Source organism: Camponotus vicinus, unplaced genomic scaffold, assembly GCF_025532165.1.
Source record: "Camponotus vicinus isolate PSW18456_S1 unplaced genomic scaffold, iyCamVici1.0 SCAF_12, whole genome shotgun sequence".
NCBI lineage: Eukaryota > Metazoa > Arthropoda > Insecta > Hymenoptera > Formicidae > Camponotus > Camponotus vicinus.
This window is the reverse complement of record NW_028141948.1, coordinates 2,540,490-2,559,034: the sequence shown is the minus strand read 5'-3', so window position 1 is coordinate 2,559,034 and position 18,545 is coordinate 2,540,490. Positions and strand designations below refer to the sequence as shown.

General features: G+C 38.6%; 2 protein-coding genes across 8 annotated transcripts in view; both read left to right on the top strand.

Annotated features, from left to right (window-relative positions):
- Window positions 1-18,545, top strand: part of LOC145962719 (tubulin monoglutamylase TTLL4) — a 137,620-nt gene that overhangs the window by 114,547 nt on the left and 4,528 nt on the right. The gene's annotated exons all lie outside the window — the stretch shown is intronic.
- On the top strand, window positions 14,812-16,277 carry LOC145963106 (enhancer of split mbeta protein). The gene has a single exon (XM_083084766.1). It carries the CDS (start codon window positions 15,245-15,247, stop codon window positions 15,851-15,853), a length of 609 nt encoding a protein of 202 aa, XP_082940892.1. The 5' UTR covers window positions 14,812-15,244; the 3' UTR covers window positions 15,854-16,277.

Sequence of the window (18,545 nt, the reverse complement as noted above, 5' to 3'; positions counted from 1 at the left end):
TGCAAAAACGGATGCTGGCATTTCATCGACACTCAATCAGCAAATTAAATCGCGATGAAAAGCTCTTTAACATAAGTTATCTGCAAAAGATCCACGCACATTCATTTACGGAAAACAAGCTAATTTAAACGCAGATCGACATTAGCACCTTTTTTCATGGTCGAACGAGTTATTTATATCGACACTGACCATAATTAGAGACTGTAATAATAATTATTCGAGTCGTAATTGAAATCGAGCATGATCGAGGTCTGGCGTTATTAGGAGCGGCCGTACGATCTTTGAGTTGGGGAACGTCGATGGATAGCTTGTAATAATGAGAAGCGTAATAATTAGCGGGCAAATTGCGGCCGAGCCTGTGGGCGTCGTATTTATTCGCATGAACGGCGCGAGAGAGGAAATTAGAACGTGCGTACGATTCCACGCGTACGCGAAGGCCGCGCGCGCGACGCACGCAAAATAATAGGGTAACTACGTACGAGCGGCCCGATTATTATGCCATCTCGGCTCGGCAGATCGTTCGTTTTTTAATTACAAAAATTAAAAATAAATTATTTGTAATAAGACTCTTTTATTATCAAAGTAGTAAAAAATAATTACAATTAAATTTTAAAAACTAAAAAGCTATACGCTAAGTCTATATTAAATTCATATATTAATATGTTAAACTTTATATTTGAAACGCAAACAATAATATAAATTTATATCTAAATAAATAAATTTATATCTAAATAAATTTATTTATTTAGATATAAATTTATATTATTGTTTGCGTTTCAAATATCTAAATAAATTTATATCTAAAAAATCCCCATTATATATAAATTTCTATTATGTGTAAATTAAAGGAAGACGTTAACGTTGCTGTTAATTTATGTAATCAATCGAGAATAAAAATGTAATTGTCCTAAAAATATTTTTCGATTCATAGACAAAATCTCTGATAAAATATTTTTTATATAAAAATTGTAATAACGTAATAAACTTAATTAGAATAAATAAAGTTGAAAGAATTCTTAATTAAACTAAAGGATATACCTAGTTGAAATGCTGTTTGCCTTTCGATAGATAAAAGAAAACAACAATTGCGTCAATATATACAACAATTAAAAAAAGAGGCGGAGAGGGGCGGAATTTTTAAGAAAAATTTTTAAAGAGAGGGAGTTAAAAATGTCGCGCGTAGCAAAAAGTGATACGATGATATATATGTTGGGAGCGAACATATCTAGCGAGGGAGGAAAATAAGAAAAGATCGGCAGGCCTGACATGAGCTGGCCCTTTTTTTTGTTAACGATTGATCGAGGCAAACCTCGCGGGCAACAGAGGCGACAGAATGTCGACGCAAGGCCAGCACACGAGCTGCACACGAGTAGCACACTTTCATGGTGCTTTTCGTGCCGCATACGCATTGTGCGTGCATGCGTGGTGGGGTGGGGCCCGTGAAGGAGACAGAGAATAGCTTCGACTGGAGGTAAACGAGCCTGCGGCCCATCTATTTACTGACACCCATCGGAATGGTCCGATTTGGGGTTGCTGCAGTGTCGGCTCGATGTCAAAAATTCGACGGGTGCCAATGGAATTTTTATTTTGCTTTAAATATATTTAAATTAATATATATTTATAATATATTTATATATATTTCATTTTAGATAATATATTTATATATATTTTGTTTTATGTATCAATAATTATTCTTGAATTGTGCATCATTTATACATGAGAAAATAGATAAAAAATATTACGAAATGTTATTTAAATTATTATTACTTTATATTGTTTATTTGAATTATATCGCGCAGAGGCTATCTATTTATTTAAAAGAAATATTGGAAAAAAATTCATGAGTTTAGGATTTTTCGCGAATGATTTTGGGGTGCGAAAGAGTTGCGTGCCAGTCCTGACTGGCTGCGACACACTTTCGGGGCTTTTGGGCCCACTATGATCGGGGGAGTCTGCGAAACGGGCCCCTTAACACGGGAAGATTCCGTTTGCCACGTTCCCACGAAGGTGAGGCACCACCTGTGCGTCAGAACGAGGGCGAGGGCAACCCCGTGAATCGGGGGGACGAAGGGACGCTATGATTTTCGACCCTAATTTCGATCCAGAAAAAAGGAGCTGCCCACTCAGCCCTTACGGCCAGCCCGAGAAGGGTGTTAAACGAGCCGAGGTTAAGCCGAGGATCGCGCGGTAGTTAGTTTTCCAATCTGAAAAGCGAGGGTGAGATTGGACTTTTTAAATGTTGATGCGAGGGCGAGGACGCAAACTTATTTTAACGAGCAAGATAGAGGGCAGAGGGGTTAAAAGGATAATGGAGACTCGTGAATTCCACTTATCCCTCGATCTTATTCGCTATTTTTTTGTGCGCGAATTTATTACATATCTGTTATTTATTAAATATTAAATTCTCTATCGCGCGCTCTTCAAGATTACTCAGTTAATATATTAAGTCTGTAATTTTTCTTAAAAGAATTTTTCTCGAATCATATTTGGAAGCTGAGAACGTATCATGGTCTTCGAATTCCAGATTAAGCGCTCGAGTAACAAATTACGTAGAAAACGGGAGGTACTTAATAGAGTTAGAGGATCCTGCTCAGGCTCTCATTAAGGAATCGAAGAGGCCCCAGATGACTCTCTATCGCCGCGCAAGCTGCCACTCTCAAGTGGCCGACTAAAATTAACTTCTATACAGGGGCCGGACGCGCCTCTTATTTTTCCAGACCCCGACGGCGAGACCCCTCGTCAACGCGCAAACGATGAGCGGACTAATTAACGAGCACCACCAATTAACGTGGTGCCCGTGATGATTCCACATCGCAGGCGTGTTCCACATTTTCACGTTGTAAGGTGATGCGTTAGTTTGTGATGCGTTGATCCCTCTCACCGACGTGTGGACCATCTTTTTCGTTAAAGAAAAGGCCGAAAAATCTGTATTCTTGAATTATTTCAAATCTCGACGGTCGATTTCTTCCCTTTGTTTAAATTTCGATAATAAATGAAGAATAATTTCGCGATTATTTTTCAAGAAACAGAGTTCTATTTTCTATTTTTCTGAAAAGAAAAATTCTTTTTGTACAAATAAGTGGGGAAAATCTCTAACAAGTACAGAGATACTGATCAAGAACATACTTTGTTAGTTTCCATTTTTTTATACGAATATACGAGGAGTAATAAAATGCAACATTTTCTTTTTAATAATTTTTTTTAATTTAAATATATATAATCGCGACAATTTATCCCGCATCTCTCTTTAGAGAGGCCACGCATCTAACAAAGTATTTGCGCCATTAAGGCTGCGACAATCCCAAATTGCTACGATCGACACGTTCCATCCTATTACGGTCTCGACCATCTCGCGAAAACCGATACTTGGGTTTCGTCGTCGAATTTTACGAGCGACCCTGAAGACTCCTACGATTCGCACGCGCGATTAAAAGTGGAAGTTACGGGTATCCGTTGGCACCGTTGCTCGACTGACCTCCCGGCCGGTATCGGGGCAAATTCGGGTCCCCGGAGCAGGTGGTTTCGCGGAGGAGAGGAACCGGATCCGAGGCACACGGACGACAACACACGACGATTACGCACGGGGACACGCGATTATACCGAGGACTAACGGTACGGGCGATGAGAAAAATGCCAACCGCGAAAATTGCGGCACTTCGCGCGACCTCGGCACTTTTTCGCCGCGTCGGTCGCGTCGAGTCAAGCCACCGGTAACAGTACATTATTCTCCTCGTGGCCGGGCGAGGCCGAGCACGTGAGTCACATATCGTGCGTTGCATCGCGCGGATGCTATCGTTAACAAGCCAAGCGAGCCGACGCGAGCAGCTGGCGCGAATCCTCACCTGACGCGCCTCGTAATCGAGTCCTGTTAAACAGGTCACGCGGTCACTTTGATATTTATCGAGTTTGCGTGTCGCCGTTTTCGATCTCGTTCTCTCATCCTCCCCTTCCCTTCCCCGGTAATTAAATTCTCAAGGCAACAGGAAGCGCATAACTGTAATTTCCATCGATGGACCTGGAATCAAACCGTCACACGTCTTACGTTCATGAGCGCGAATAATTAATCCTTGCTTCTTTCGGTGGCTTGTCAGCGATGATCACATCTGTGAAGCGAATAGAAACCATGAGTAGCCGCTTTTAAGCGTGAATTAGCCTACTTTGACTATCTCTTGATGTGTTCTTTGTAAATGTTTTGTGCATCGTTTTTAATATGCTATTTGTTGAATCAAACTTCAACGAGATGAAAGAACTCTATTAGTATCTTAAAAGAAATATTAATAGCCCATGCTTGTTTTAAACGTTAATAAAAATTTCTCAGAAGAAATAAAAACCCTTAATTTCAAATTTTTCGATTCGCAAATCTTCTTTAAAATTATCTAGTACTGGTCATTGCTCGTTAAAGAAACTATAATTTATCTCGAATGATCGATTTCTTCGATAGACGGACGAATTCTAATGAGTTGAGAGAGCGATGATTGCGATAGTGGTTGTTTAGAACCGTCCACTTTAAGTTTCTGCCAACGTAACTAAACGAATCTTTGATTAGCGAATTTTTCACAATAATCACGAATACAGACAAAAATTCTAATTTCCGAGAAATGATTCAATTACATTTAACGATCGACAGCAAATAGTAGGTTCTCAATAATCGCGTAAACGTTTTCGAAATCGCTGATTCGGAATTGCTAGCCTCATTTTTCAATTTGACGTTTCTTCGCGAGACTCAGAGAAAGAAAGAGAGAGAGATAAACAATCGTTAAGTATAAATGATCGATTTGCTTTCCGTCGTGAGACACTCCTTAATTTCTGACTTGTTTAATTTGCCATTAAAACATTGCACGATTTGTCCTCGTATCCAACGATAAATTCAGAATACTTTCCAGATGAGAATCATGTCAACGTTAAACGAGGAGGCTTGTTATTTATATTGTACAAAACATAATATTGATAAATTCGTCGAAAACCTGCTTGCTACTTAAATATCACGCTTATGAAGAAATGTCATTAATTAAAAAATTTCGGCGAATTTTTATTTGTCTTAACCGAGTGGTTCAATGCAAATAAATGTACGAAAGATACGTGTTTACGGGAGATCAGCGCCAATATATACGACTAGAAATTAATCGCTCTCTTAATGAAAATTAATACATTGTTTTTGGTTGCAAGCTTAATCGCTTGAAATTATTTTGTACTCGATTATCTACGATACTTTCCGTCTTCGGGGCCAGACGGATGATGTAACGTAAGAAACGGTATCAGTGTCGGATCTCGTCGGCACTTAATGTCTCGAGAGGAAAGAGATCCGTTTGACTTAATGGCTGATTATGTGCGCTGCGTACGGATTAAGTTGTCTCACGATATCGAGCGGCTCCTTTGTGAGGGTTAATCGTATGCGAAAGGAACGCGAGAGATTGATGTGGGAAGGGGATCGAATTCAGTTCGTATAAAGATCAAATAAAATCAGAATCCAGAGAGTAAAAGAAGTCGCATTCTCTCCGAATATATAAGTCTTTTATTTCTTTCTCGCTAATCGAGAGATGAGTTTTTGGATAAGATTAGCTAGATTTCGTAATTAAATTCCTCCTCAAACAGTGAAAGATGAAGTTTATCGGAAACAGCATTCCTCGCGAGCCTCACCGATGAGATCATTAATGAAATCATGCTTCTTTAAAAAAATATTCAAAATATTATTTTACAAATTTTTAATATAAATTTCAAATATAAATTTTAAATATAAATTTTAAATATATATTTTAAATATAAATTTCAAATATAAATTTCAAATATAAATTAAATATAAATTTCAAATATAAATTTTAAATATAAATATCAAAAATTTATATTTTGATATGTAATTTATTATTATTATTATTTATTATTAAATTTATCTTATGCTGTTATATATTTCACATATAAGAAGTGATACTTTATTTGATGATATTTTATCAATTAAAAATTTAGAATATATAAGAATATATAAAATTAATTATAGAATACATAAAAAAAATGTACAACCTATAAATTTAGAATATAAAATTTTTCATATAAATTTAGAATATAAAATTAAAAAAAATAAAATTTTATTCTTATTTCGATCATTTTATAATAAATATTATATAATAAATATTATATTCAAATCTTATGTATATATTATTAATTTCGAGCGATTGTAGTGTGAGTCATCTCGTATCAAGTTGGAATTTCTACCTTTTAAAAGCCGATACGCACCGAATGTCACCGAATGTCACGCGAACGTCGCGAATAACAAGTCGTTCCCACACTTTCAATGCGAGGACGGTGTCTCTCATCAGTGTCTGACCGCGGTTGACGTAAATCGCAGAAACCTGGCGGCTGCCCGATCCTGATCTGATTGCCGATACGGCCGATTTCGAAGTCGTTAAACTCATTTCCTCTCACGGCATCCTCGGTGACTTTCACCTCGCCCGGCCAGATTGAGCGGTAAAGCCTGTCAAGCCTTACGTAAGCCCGGACGTGAACAGGCACTCGGTCCCATCCGCACGAGCCCGATTAATCGGCACCGGTAAGCCTGCCTTCTGTAAATCGCCGTAAATTACATGCGCGACACACGCGGGGACTCGCGTATGAATTGCTATCTTACGTAAATATTGTCGAGGCCTTCTCGATCGCACCCGGCGCGACAGACTGCATAAATAAGAGTACAATTGATTTCGAGATTAAAATTTCAAAACTTTCTCGATATTATAACTCGAAAACATTAAATTTACAAGAAGGAAAGTACCTACTTTTTTATAACTATAACATATAATCAATTTTAACATATAATTATCTGTCGCTAATCCTTTGCAGAGCGACTTAAATTGTATTCGTGAAATTTCTTTCGTCTCAATTAGCAATTTCGCCTAATAAATATTACGATTATTATTGCTGGCACTTGTGTAACGCAGACGAGCCGCGCTATGCGTGTGTGTATGTGATAATAGGTAGAGGAAGCTGCTTGATATTGTTTCGTTGCGGTGACTTCCTTGTTCATTCATGCGAGTCGCTTTGCGAAGCGAGCTGGGAATACTTTTATGTGTGTGATAAGCGTTTCTGGAATTCCGAGCGAGTGTTTGAATTGCGTTACTCAGCCAAACGAAATGTCGTTTGCGTTGGTGGGTGCAGGTAGCCACCTTTGTTTTCCTAATTATTCATATCAAACAATCGACTAATTAAAAGTTCCGCAAAAAGACAGGTCGATATTCGCTCAAAACGATTCAAATATTGAAACGAAAATGTAAGAGAACTAGTTGTCCAAGATAGAAAGATGTCTCCTATAATTTTTATTAAAATCAGAGATGATTCTCTGACTTTCTGAAGATCATGATTCACACCTTAACTTTGACAAAAAAAATGTATACCAGTAATTAAGGCTCGTTTAATCCCGCGACCGGAGATCGATGTATCCGCAAAAAGATTTCCAGCAGCTGGCACGTAAAAAAACATACATGTCGTGAGCGTAGCTTCAACATTGTGGCGTGCGAAAAACGATGAGAATGATTACTGCTGCGCAAAAGGTAACTTTTGATCCTACATTAGCTTAGTAAGTCGTGCTCGAGAGAGGAAGAGAAGAAGCGGATAGATTCTGCGGCCTTAATTACGGACGAAAGTACATACGTACTGTCCGTAGATTCCGCAGAATGCGTGGCCGACAAGACATAGATGACTTGAAGCATGACAATGCTTCACACGGTGAAGCACATGTCGAGATCCGTGACGAATCAACACCTGCATAGTAATTACCTTGCTCGCATCGAGGGATCATTATGAATTTCTTGCGCTTATACATGTATTTTTGGAAAATATTTCTACCTCAAACGATAGCACGAGACGAATTTTACAGCATGCTAGATATTTTCGCGTGAACCAGCTTGTCAAGATCCTTCTTTGAAGAACAAAATCACGTGTCTGCGGTAATTTAAATAGAAACGAAGTTTGCACTTTCCCTCAAAGTTTTAAATAATCGCCACGAGTGCTTTATTCGATAAACATTACTGTCTAAATTTTAAAATTCGCAGAGAGAGAGAGAAAGAGAGAGCAGTATTTAGAGTTTAATAGTTTGCGTCTAGCGTAATTATTCAAATTACGTCAAGAGAATTTCTACGAAAGATTCCTCATAAAGAAGCCGTAGAAAAAGTTCGGCAAAAAGATGGAAAAGTAACGGACGTTGCCGCGGGCGACTGGCTATAATCTAGACAGCGTGCGACGTAAACTTGCTTTATGGATGACACGAGTGAGGAAAGATCCTGGTGAAGCAACCAAGAGCGGAGGAAGATGCCAACAGAGGCAAAATGAAGATAAACAACGATTATTTCTTTTCGTAAAATGCGGGCGAAATTACATCACGTTGCACAACCGCACGGGAGAAGTAAGAAGCTCGAGGAGCTTTGACAGATAGCGTGAATAATCCTTACGTTAATCGTAAATTGCTCGGAGAATACGGGCAAGGTTATTGGAAATGAACGAAGGCGACTTTTATTCTTCCAGTAATGGAAGCGTGAAATTCTCTGAGGCTCCAAAAAAGGCGAGATACAACGTACGAGATGTAGATAGGGTCTGTTAATCGTGACACGCGTCAAGTCTAATTGGATAAGCCCGATTCGTTGAGAGCTGAAGTACGACCTTTAACGAGTAAATAGTGTATTAATTTTGTGTAAAACGGAAGCGGTAATTGGATGTTTAATAAGACACTTAACCAAATGCGCGTAGACGTCCTCGTAATTATAAGATATTAAAGTTATAGTTCTTTCCTTAGTGTACGCACATAAAATCATGAAATCATACTCTATCATACTCTTGATATAACTCTGAATGACTTGGATTTTACGACCGACCAAATTGGAAAAATGTTTTTATCGCAATCCAATTTGCGGTTAATTTTATTAATTGGGTAATCTTTATGAAAAGCGTCATCCTCGCGTAACTTTAATGATTCCGACAACAATCTTGAATGCTTAGATTTAATATTTAATGCAGTGCGGAATTTATTGAACCAAGATTATCGCATGCGAAATGTAGATCTTAGAGAAAAGAAAGAGAGAAAGAGATGCGAGACGTTTATATTATATTTTTTGGAGCGCATTATACGGAATGCAGTACGGGCAAGACTGCATCCTGTTTACCCGTAATAAGAATGCTTTTATTACTAATAGCGTTTATTAATAGCGCTAACAACAGGTCGTAATCGAGGTTACGATGGCATCAAACATGTTATTAGCAGTCCTTTAATTAAACATCTTAATCTGACAGGACGCGTAGTAAAATATTCAATGTGTTGACAACAGAAAAATAATAATTTAATTTCATTATTTTCATTTCAATACCGGAATGATGAGCTTTATCGGAGATATAAGTCAGTATTATCTTGTATATGTATATTATAATTATACAATAATGAAAAGAGAACGATGGAATAATTGACGTAAATTATTTTCGCGTCGTAAAGTGGACGCGAAAGGAACGAGACGCGAAAAAGGTAGTGAAGGAAAAAAAATCTTGTTGCTTTCAACTTAATTTCTTAGACAAGCTATTTAAAAACACGCATATAATTAAAATAATAAAAGCCAGATTTAAATAAATTGATTTGCGCATTCTATTACGTGTTGCAAGACACTTAAAAAATTATAAGAGATATAACAAAAAACTGGGAATTAACGCTAGTTTCTACGTAAAATAATAATTTTTATATAAAATTTCAATACAAGAATTTATTTATATTTCTGTCGAAATCGATGCGATCACAAGAATGTTCAATTATAAAAAGAATATTAAAGTATTGCCACGTTTATCGGTCTCGCGACCTACTCCAAGGATGTGGATAATTTGCCGAGCCCGCGAGGAAGAAGAAACGAGGTAGCTTGAAGAAGGAAAAGAGGAGAACAGCGCAGAGAGAAGGATCCCTCAATAACGCCGTCGGCGTCGTAGGGTGCTTGCAAGATGCGGGCAACAATGTGGCCCGTGCTGCGTACAATAGCCTCCGCATTATGTGCATAACGCGGCGATGGGGCAGCGCTAAGATTACAATACCAACTGGTTGCCTCCTCTTCTCACAAAGGAGGACTCGGCATACAATGGCGAAGAAGAGGAACGCATCGTATTGCATTGTGTATGTGTATGTGTGTATTACATGCTACGCACTTATATGCACGCAATGCGCCGGACTAGCGATGGGATGGAATTGATATCATAAAAATGAGACAAGGACGATTTATATAAAAAAAGTAATTAATAATAAATTAATTAAATAATAAAAAATAATAAATAATAAACAAAAATAAACAACAAATAAAAATGTAAAATAAAAAATACATGTAGTCAAAATACACATTTTAACGCGCAAGAATTATAACACATGTCTGTATTAGAAACACAGAGATTAAGGAGATATAAAATTATATGAAGAGCAAGTTTTTTTTCTTGGAGAAAAATTATAAAAAATAATTTCTACTGAGGAGCATAATTTTATTCATCCGAAGAAGAGAGAGAGAACGAAAGAAAATATATTTGTCACAAAATGATATGTATATAAATAAAATTATAATGATAAAATAAAAATAATCATGAAATAATAAAATTATAATGAAGGATCATCAAACATCGAACGGAAGCTACATCAATTTTCTAAATTATTGTTTTCCGAACGTATGAATATTGACGAATATTTGATTCGAACAATTGTCAAGTAACTCACTCTTCGATCGTCGGAGATTTTTCTTGCTCGAGCCTGCGCTTGCCTCGATCCCATCACTAGGCGCGCCACACGCGGTCCGTTGCAACGCGTGTTTTCACGTGGTGGGGTCGACTTCCATAGGCCTGAGAACATTCCCACGTTCCGTAGCACGAGCCAAGAGTACACAACCGGAAGAATTTCGGAGGCCAGACTACCTATTCTGCGCCGAGGGAGAAGGAGAGAGAGAGAGAGAGAGGAACGAAGACACAGGGGATGGAGGGAAACGGTGGATAACCGTGAGCGGGGAGGGGAAAGAGACGGCGATAGGATGGATAGGAAGAGAAAGTAGACGACCCTTTGGGAGCGAGGGAAGAGGACGGAGATGCCGGAAGTGCATCGACGCGCCACGAATTAGCATCGACGACCTTCGTACCTTTTTCCGCGCCGGCAGACGGGGTCGTCGTCGAGGAGCGCGAGGAGGCTTGGGGCATCGAGGCGGAGCACGAGGAGGAGATCGAGGATCCCTGAAGAGATTCCGGTAAATATTGCCGTTATTCGCGAAGCGAATGGGATGGGGATTATTGTTTTCGCCCGGGGAAAATACGTCCGTTGTTTATTTGCATTGCATCGCGAAAAGAAAAGGCAAGGCCGGAGGCCATTATTGGCCGTGATAATTAACGTTTTATTTTCATCTGATACAGATTGATACAATAGATTACACGCTGCGATGTATCGAACGAGCCTATCGGCTCACTTATCTCTTGGGATATTTCCCTATGTTTGTTTATGAGACGTATGCGCGCGGAATCGTGTATCGATTATTGTTTCTTCTTGGGTATTTATTACGTTTCTCAGTCCGTTATATATTTGCCAAGGGGCAAGTAGTGTTTTCAGTTGAATAAAAGCTATCGGCTGGCAATATTTGTGCGAATATCGCACTGTTATGTAATCTCATTTTTCGGAGTAACGTTGAATCACAACATTACTCCGAAAAATGAGATTATAAAATTGTACTATAAATCTTGACGCACACGAAAAACGCGATAATCCTAATATTTTACGCATTCTAAAGCCTACTTTACAATCGAATTAATTTAACAAAATAAAAAATTAAATTATTAATATTATACATTTTATTATCGACATTTATTCCTACGTCGCTAATGATTTCCCATTTTTATAAAGTGCTTTAAATTAATGTCAATTAATATCTTCCTATTTTGATTATTATGCATCAATAAATATCTATTGATTTCAGAAATTGATTGCATAAATTTTTATACAAAAATTTTGGGGAAACTATAATTTAATAATCTCACATCTAATTAATACATTCAACAAACGCATTGCGCTCAAAATATCGAGTTAACGGTTGCGTAATCTTTCTCTCGAGGTTAAGACTTTCTCGATCTCTCGACGAGGAAGCGCGCGATTTATTGCGAATCGGTCGCTGGAAGGGGGGAAGGGGTAGGGAGCAAGCGTGCAAAAAAATTCATCATCCTACCCAGAAACGAATTATGAACTCCGTTGTCGGGAATCACATAAGGACACGTTGCCAACGCGCGCTGGCGGAAATATCGACATTTCATTCGCCGAAGCGGGCGTAACGAGTTGTTAACATGGGGCAATAATATGTACCCGGTGTCCCGGCGGTAGCGCCGCGGATAAGGCTCGTTTCGTCGGGGCTTAACTGGCGTACCGCGCGTACCACCACATCCGGCTCGTATGACCAATCAATGTAATTATCCTACCGGTCTTCTACCGACTCATCGCGGTCGCTGCTGCCTTATTTTCGTCCATCTGAGAACGTACTTGCCGCACAGAAAATACGATCTCGAAAAAAAAAACGAAAAAAATAACGTGGAAGAGAATAAATTGATATTGATGAATCAGCAGAGATGTAGCAAGAGATAGAAGCATCTCTACGAAAGAACAAACGTGGATTGCACTCGGCAAAAATTAATAAAAAATTAGTAAATAAATAAATTAATTAATTAAATTAAAATTAAATTAATTAAATTAATTAATTAATAAATTATCAAATTCATGACATATACACATGATGGCTTGATGAAATTATTCATGATATATTTAAAAGAGATTCGCCAGATGTATATATCGAGATTTTAAGACTTAAGAAAAGTGATAATTTTATTTAAAGATAATATAAATAATATTGAATTATAATATTTGTTGCTTCTCTTGCTAAAAAAAACTTTATCTATGCTTATTAATATCCTACCGTGCAGATTTCTGTATTGTGTATTGCACGAGGAATGATTCTAAAATATTATTTTTAGATTCTCGCGCTATCTTCTTAAGCCGAGACTTTAGATAAAACGTATCCAAGGACAGGTTTATCTTCTTTAAGGGGATCCCAGTTTACGAAAGAGTCTCTCAATCGAGAATATTTTTGATTGTCCACCTAAAGATTATCCATCCGACAGAATTCCACTGGTATCAATCGTAGTCTCGAATAGATCAGTAATTAAGCGACGGCCGCGTGTTTGAGGAAGAGGATTTTTTCTAATGAAGGTGACATGTCGTAGTAATATCCGAGTTGCCGACTAGTTGTTCTTACGTTTAAACCCGATGGCTCGTAAATACTCGGCTGGCCCACTCGAGGTTTTGTTTGGGGTATCGGCTTCCAAAAGGACTGAACACCTCGTTAAGTCCCCCAAGCGAAGCCTGGACGGATCCGAGAATAGGTGGATCATTAAGATTGTACGTTTATAATTCAAAACATCGGCTCCCGGACCCGCTGGATTGCACCGGAACCGGTTATCGGAAATCCTCCAAGAGATCACTCTAAATGTTGGACTAATCTCAAACAGAATATGCAAAATTCTTCCAAGATATGCAAATCTTTTAAGCAGGAAGAGATCGTAGGTTAATTGTATTCGAATTTATTCTGGGAACTGAATATATATATGTAGAATAGAAGAGAATATCGGAATTTTTTCCGTCGCAGAAACGGTAACTGAATATGGATGAAGAATAGAATTTTCATTCCTCGCACACGTCACAGAATCGAAAGGTATTTTTGCAGCCGAAATCTATTTATAACCAAAATCGTCATTCATTTAATTCCGTTATCTTTCTCTTCTTCGTATACTTTTTTCATAAGAGAGAATTATTAATTAAAAAATATTTTATTCATAAATTTCTTATACGTCAAATAAAAATTTCTTCAACATTGCAATTCGTAGAATCCAACGCAACGGAAGGTACAATAATCTTATGGAATATTTGTAATGATGTAAGAATATTACAGAGAGTAGATAATCGTTCGTGATATTTATTTGCACTGTTTCTACGCGAAGAGAAAGATGCGAATTGGTTCAGCCGCAACTTGGCATCGCTCCGCCAAGACGTGATTCACTCTGGCCAATTGCCGAGAGTGTTGCCGACACGTGCACCACGTCGGCAGTAACCTGGTAAATCAACAAGTGTCGTGCCTCGAGCACGGATGCGCAAACCTATAATAGTATTTTCCTCCACATCAATTGAAAATGTTAAATGGAATCGTCTTCATATCTACTTCATTATTTTATACATATTTTAATTTCTGATCAAATTATACATGAAAACGAGAGTATCTCTCAGCTGCGTGTGTGATTTTTGAAGAGAAAATTAATTATTTTTATTACATATAAATGCATGTATCCAATTTACTCAATTAATCTTTGCAACAAAAACCGCATGCAAATTGACAAAAAAATTACACGATCAATAAACAGTAGGACGTAGGGTCCGAAAGTAATTTAAAATGCCAGGGGGAATTTTTTTCTCTCTCATTACGCGCATCAATCTAGCTCTCGCGAAGCGGCGCGTACTCTCCTCGTAGATTCATTCACGATAATCTCTACCTCCGGCGCGATCGTCCTCGCGCGAGTCGTCCTCGTGCTGGTCGCGCGTCGTGGCGTGTGCTTTCCTCTTCCTCGCCTCTCGCTCTCCGCGCGCCTCGGGCTCGTCGTCCAGGGTACTATGCAGGTGTGCTCTCGGTGAGCGAGGTGTCCCTTCCCGCGCGCGCGCGCGCGCGCCCGCTCTCTCGGCTCGCAAGGAGGGCCCCCCCTTTTCCCGGTCGGCAGGCGTCAAACGGCACAGAACCTGTGCAGGCCCCCCGATCTGTGGGAACGCTCCGGCTCGCGAGCTTCCCACGATACGCCACGGCTGCTGGCTGGCTGTACACGCGGGCTGCAGGGTTCAGCACCGTACCCCTCGGACCCCTCCGCCGCTCGGCCGTGGAGCGTAGGACGATCGTGGCACTGGTGGGGAACCGCGCGCGGTATATAAATAACGGGTTGTACCCCACCAGTGACTCAGAACCCTCACGAACACGTACGGGCTCAGACGCATTCTCGGCACTCCGAGAACAGCGAGCGCACATTCGAGAGTTGGAGTTTGATTGAAACTTGGCAACGAGCACCGCCAGGATCTCCCTGGAGCTCGGTCGGATCGTCGATCCAGGTGATCCGGGATCTTTCGGAAGACTCAGTCTCACCGGGATTCGGTTGTCCCTCGTTTTGTGACCAGTGATACGCCGAAAGTGTGATCATGTCGCCGCACACGAGTTACACGCCCGTCAGCGGCATGGAATACGAGGAGCCGGTGTCGCGCACCTATCAGTACCGCAAGGTGATGAAGCCGATGCTGGAGCGCAAGCGGCGCGCCCGCATCAATCGCTGCCTGGACGAGCTGAAGGACCTGATGGTGACCGCTTTGCAGGCTGAGGGCGAGAACGTGGCGAAGCTGGAGAAGGCGGACATCCTCGAGCTCACGGTACGTCATCTTCACACGCTGCGCGCCGCCAGGAGGCTCACGCTCACCCCGGAGAATAGCTACGCTGATCGATTCCGGGACGGCTTCACCCAGTGCGCCCAGGAAGTGTCGACCTTCCTGTCGACGCCGGTTGCGGCGGCGGTGCATCCCGCCGCCGGCGCCCAGCTTATGCGACATCTCGGGGGTTGCCTTCGACGACTCGAGGGCCCGGCCGGTGCCAAACACGCGCTAGCAACCGCGGCAACTTCGGCGACGAAGACGACCCAGGCCAGCCAGACCAGTGTGCCCCAGAACGTGTACACTCCTCCTCAGAGTCCTGTCAGTGTCGCGAGCTCTTCCGGGGAATCCTCCGAGTCGTCCAACGCGGTCTGGAGACCCTGGTGATGCGATCAGCGATGATGGGAATATCCTGAGACATCCGGGGACGCACAATTTTCGCGATGAAGAGCTTCTCTTCTGCCGCGAGGAGGAAAATGACTGTCTTCCAAACATTGACATTTATTGTAAAGTCTCATTGAAAGTATCGAGAACTTTATATTAACTTCGTAATGGGGTTTAATCTATCGCATTGTACATAGGTAATACAGCTTTAAGTGACGTCTGTGATAGGGTTCCATTTTGTACCTGAGATGACTATTTTCTCATAAAGAGCATAGGGATTATTGTATAGATGTTAACTTGTTATGTTTAAGAATTTCTTTTCGACGTAATGCCGTTTGGCATCCTGTTGCAGCCGATCATCAATAAACGTCTTGTTTCAATGATAAACAATGTCGAAATAATTACCATTTATGTGTCCTTCTCTCCTTTATTAATTTTATATATAACGCAGCAGAATATTATTTTATTCTAACATGTATAATTTTTTATATCATGTAAATCAATATATTTATATAAATGATTGTAACTCAAGTAATATTAACAAATTTCTTTCAAATTTTTTTTATAATATTATTCAAATTTATTTAATGATTTAATGATGAATCATTTCAATGTCTGCACACGCAGCGAAAATTTTAGGTAAACTATTATAATAGTATCTTTGTAGCAAAAGGACCGTTAATCAAATACTTAATAAGCATAATAAAAATTAATACATTTTAAATGTAAACAAGAAATTTTAGAATTAACATTTAGCCCATCTATTTAATGTTATTTCAATTATAATCTCAATTAATTAATTCATACATTTATTTCAATCTTAGAAGCATTTTGCAATACATTTATAGAAATTATTTGGTAGTATAATATAAATTTTGTTCAATTTAAATATATTAATTTTGCATTCCATTAATAAATTTTAATAAATAACGGCAATTCTGGAATATCATCTATTATATTTTTACGATTAAAAAATAGAATCAGCAAAAAATATTAATTTATGAAAAAAGTTACAATTGAGATTTTTAAAAAATCTCACACTTTTACTCTAAATAAAATAGATAAGAATATACATTATAAGCACGCAACATATGATTTTCCGTCATATATATTTTTTGTATATGCAAAGTTATTATTACAAAATTGTAAATGATAAAAATAGCCCAGGAAAAAAGATGAAAAAATCGCTCTCACACACAGATTCATTACATTTTTATGATCTTCACGTCTATGTGTATTTATTTTAGAGATTAATATTTACATCTGTGTATTCAATCGTAAATATAAAAAATATTATATTATAGTCTATAGATATACATCGTCGAAAAAATCATGGGGAATCGCGAAGGCCACAAAAAGATTAAATCGCATTCAAATTATATAGCACGGGCGACGAGAAGAACGCTGTAACAAGTCACCTTCGGCGCATGCAAAAGACTACAATGTTTGACTGGCGGCCTTTAATCGCACGGTGCGACATTATAAGAAATCGAAAACCACTTGTCATCTGTCGTCGCCGTTCGGGTAGCATGCCCGGAGGTGACGAAACTGACACATGAATATTAATGCATTTTACGTGGCTTAATACGCGAACTGAAACTTTCTTGCACAGCCCAACGTTAAGACACAATTTAATCAATTTCTCTTATTCTCCATAGACGTCGGGAACACAATGTGTGTTTCGTACACTTAACATGGGAAGATGTAATTTTATTCTCGCATTCTCTCATGCTAATCGATCGGACGATCTATGCGAATTAAATTTTTTACTTAAAATAGATTTCTTCAAAACGACTATTAGTACGTTAATTAATTGAATAATTTTTTTTACCGACAATACGATTGCGATTTAAAGAGAGAAGAAATTTGTAATAAATGAAAAAATTTCTCCAAAGTCATCGATCAATCCCACCGATCGATGGGCGCGACGCTTTCACACTTTTTCGAGTCTTCCCGTTTTTGGTTGTATTCTTGGAGCATCGCGCGTTAATTTGATTTTACATAAGTGGAACACGAAAGAAAATTAACTCTTTCTTCTCGACAGATCCCGTCTTACTTTTCGATTAATGCACTCTCTCGTATTCTACCAACTGCGCGATCGATAATGATTATTTAATTGCCACATTGTGGCTGGCATATTTACTTAACGCGCGTTCCGAAGCGGCGAATTAATCGACAATGCGAACTTTTTTATATCAGCGTGCGTGCACGTGTGCTTCGGCATCTTCGTATCAATTATCGTATGGCACGATTTCTGCGCATATTACGTTCTCTCTGATATACTCTTACAAATAAATGTTAAAAGAAATGTGTGACATAAATCTAGCTTTATAACTATTAATCATTATTGCAGTAGAATAGATACTTGCCTATTTTTTGTGCTTTTATATTCTTTATAGTCAATTAATAATCTCTTGGAGAAACTTAAAAAATTTATTAAAACTTTATATATATTTATTTTAATAAATTTATTAAAAGTTTATTAAAAAGAAATCTATTAAAAATTTATTAAACTTAAAAAATTATTATTTCACAAGATAATATTTTTATTATTAATAATGAAAACTAGTTCTTCACGGGTTGTGATGAAAATAACTAGAAAAATGCAGATAAATTTCAAGAGAAGATTAATCGACAGAAAACAAAATTTTTAAAATAAGATCGTAAATTATGTAGCAATTTGACGTTGCCGTTC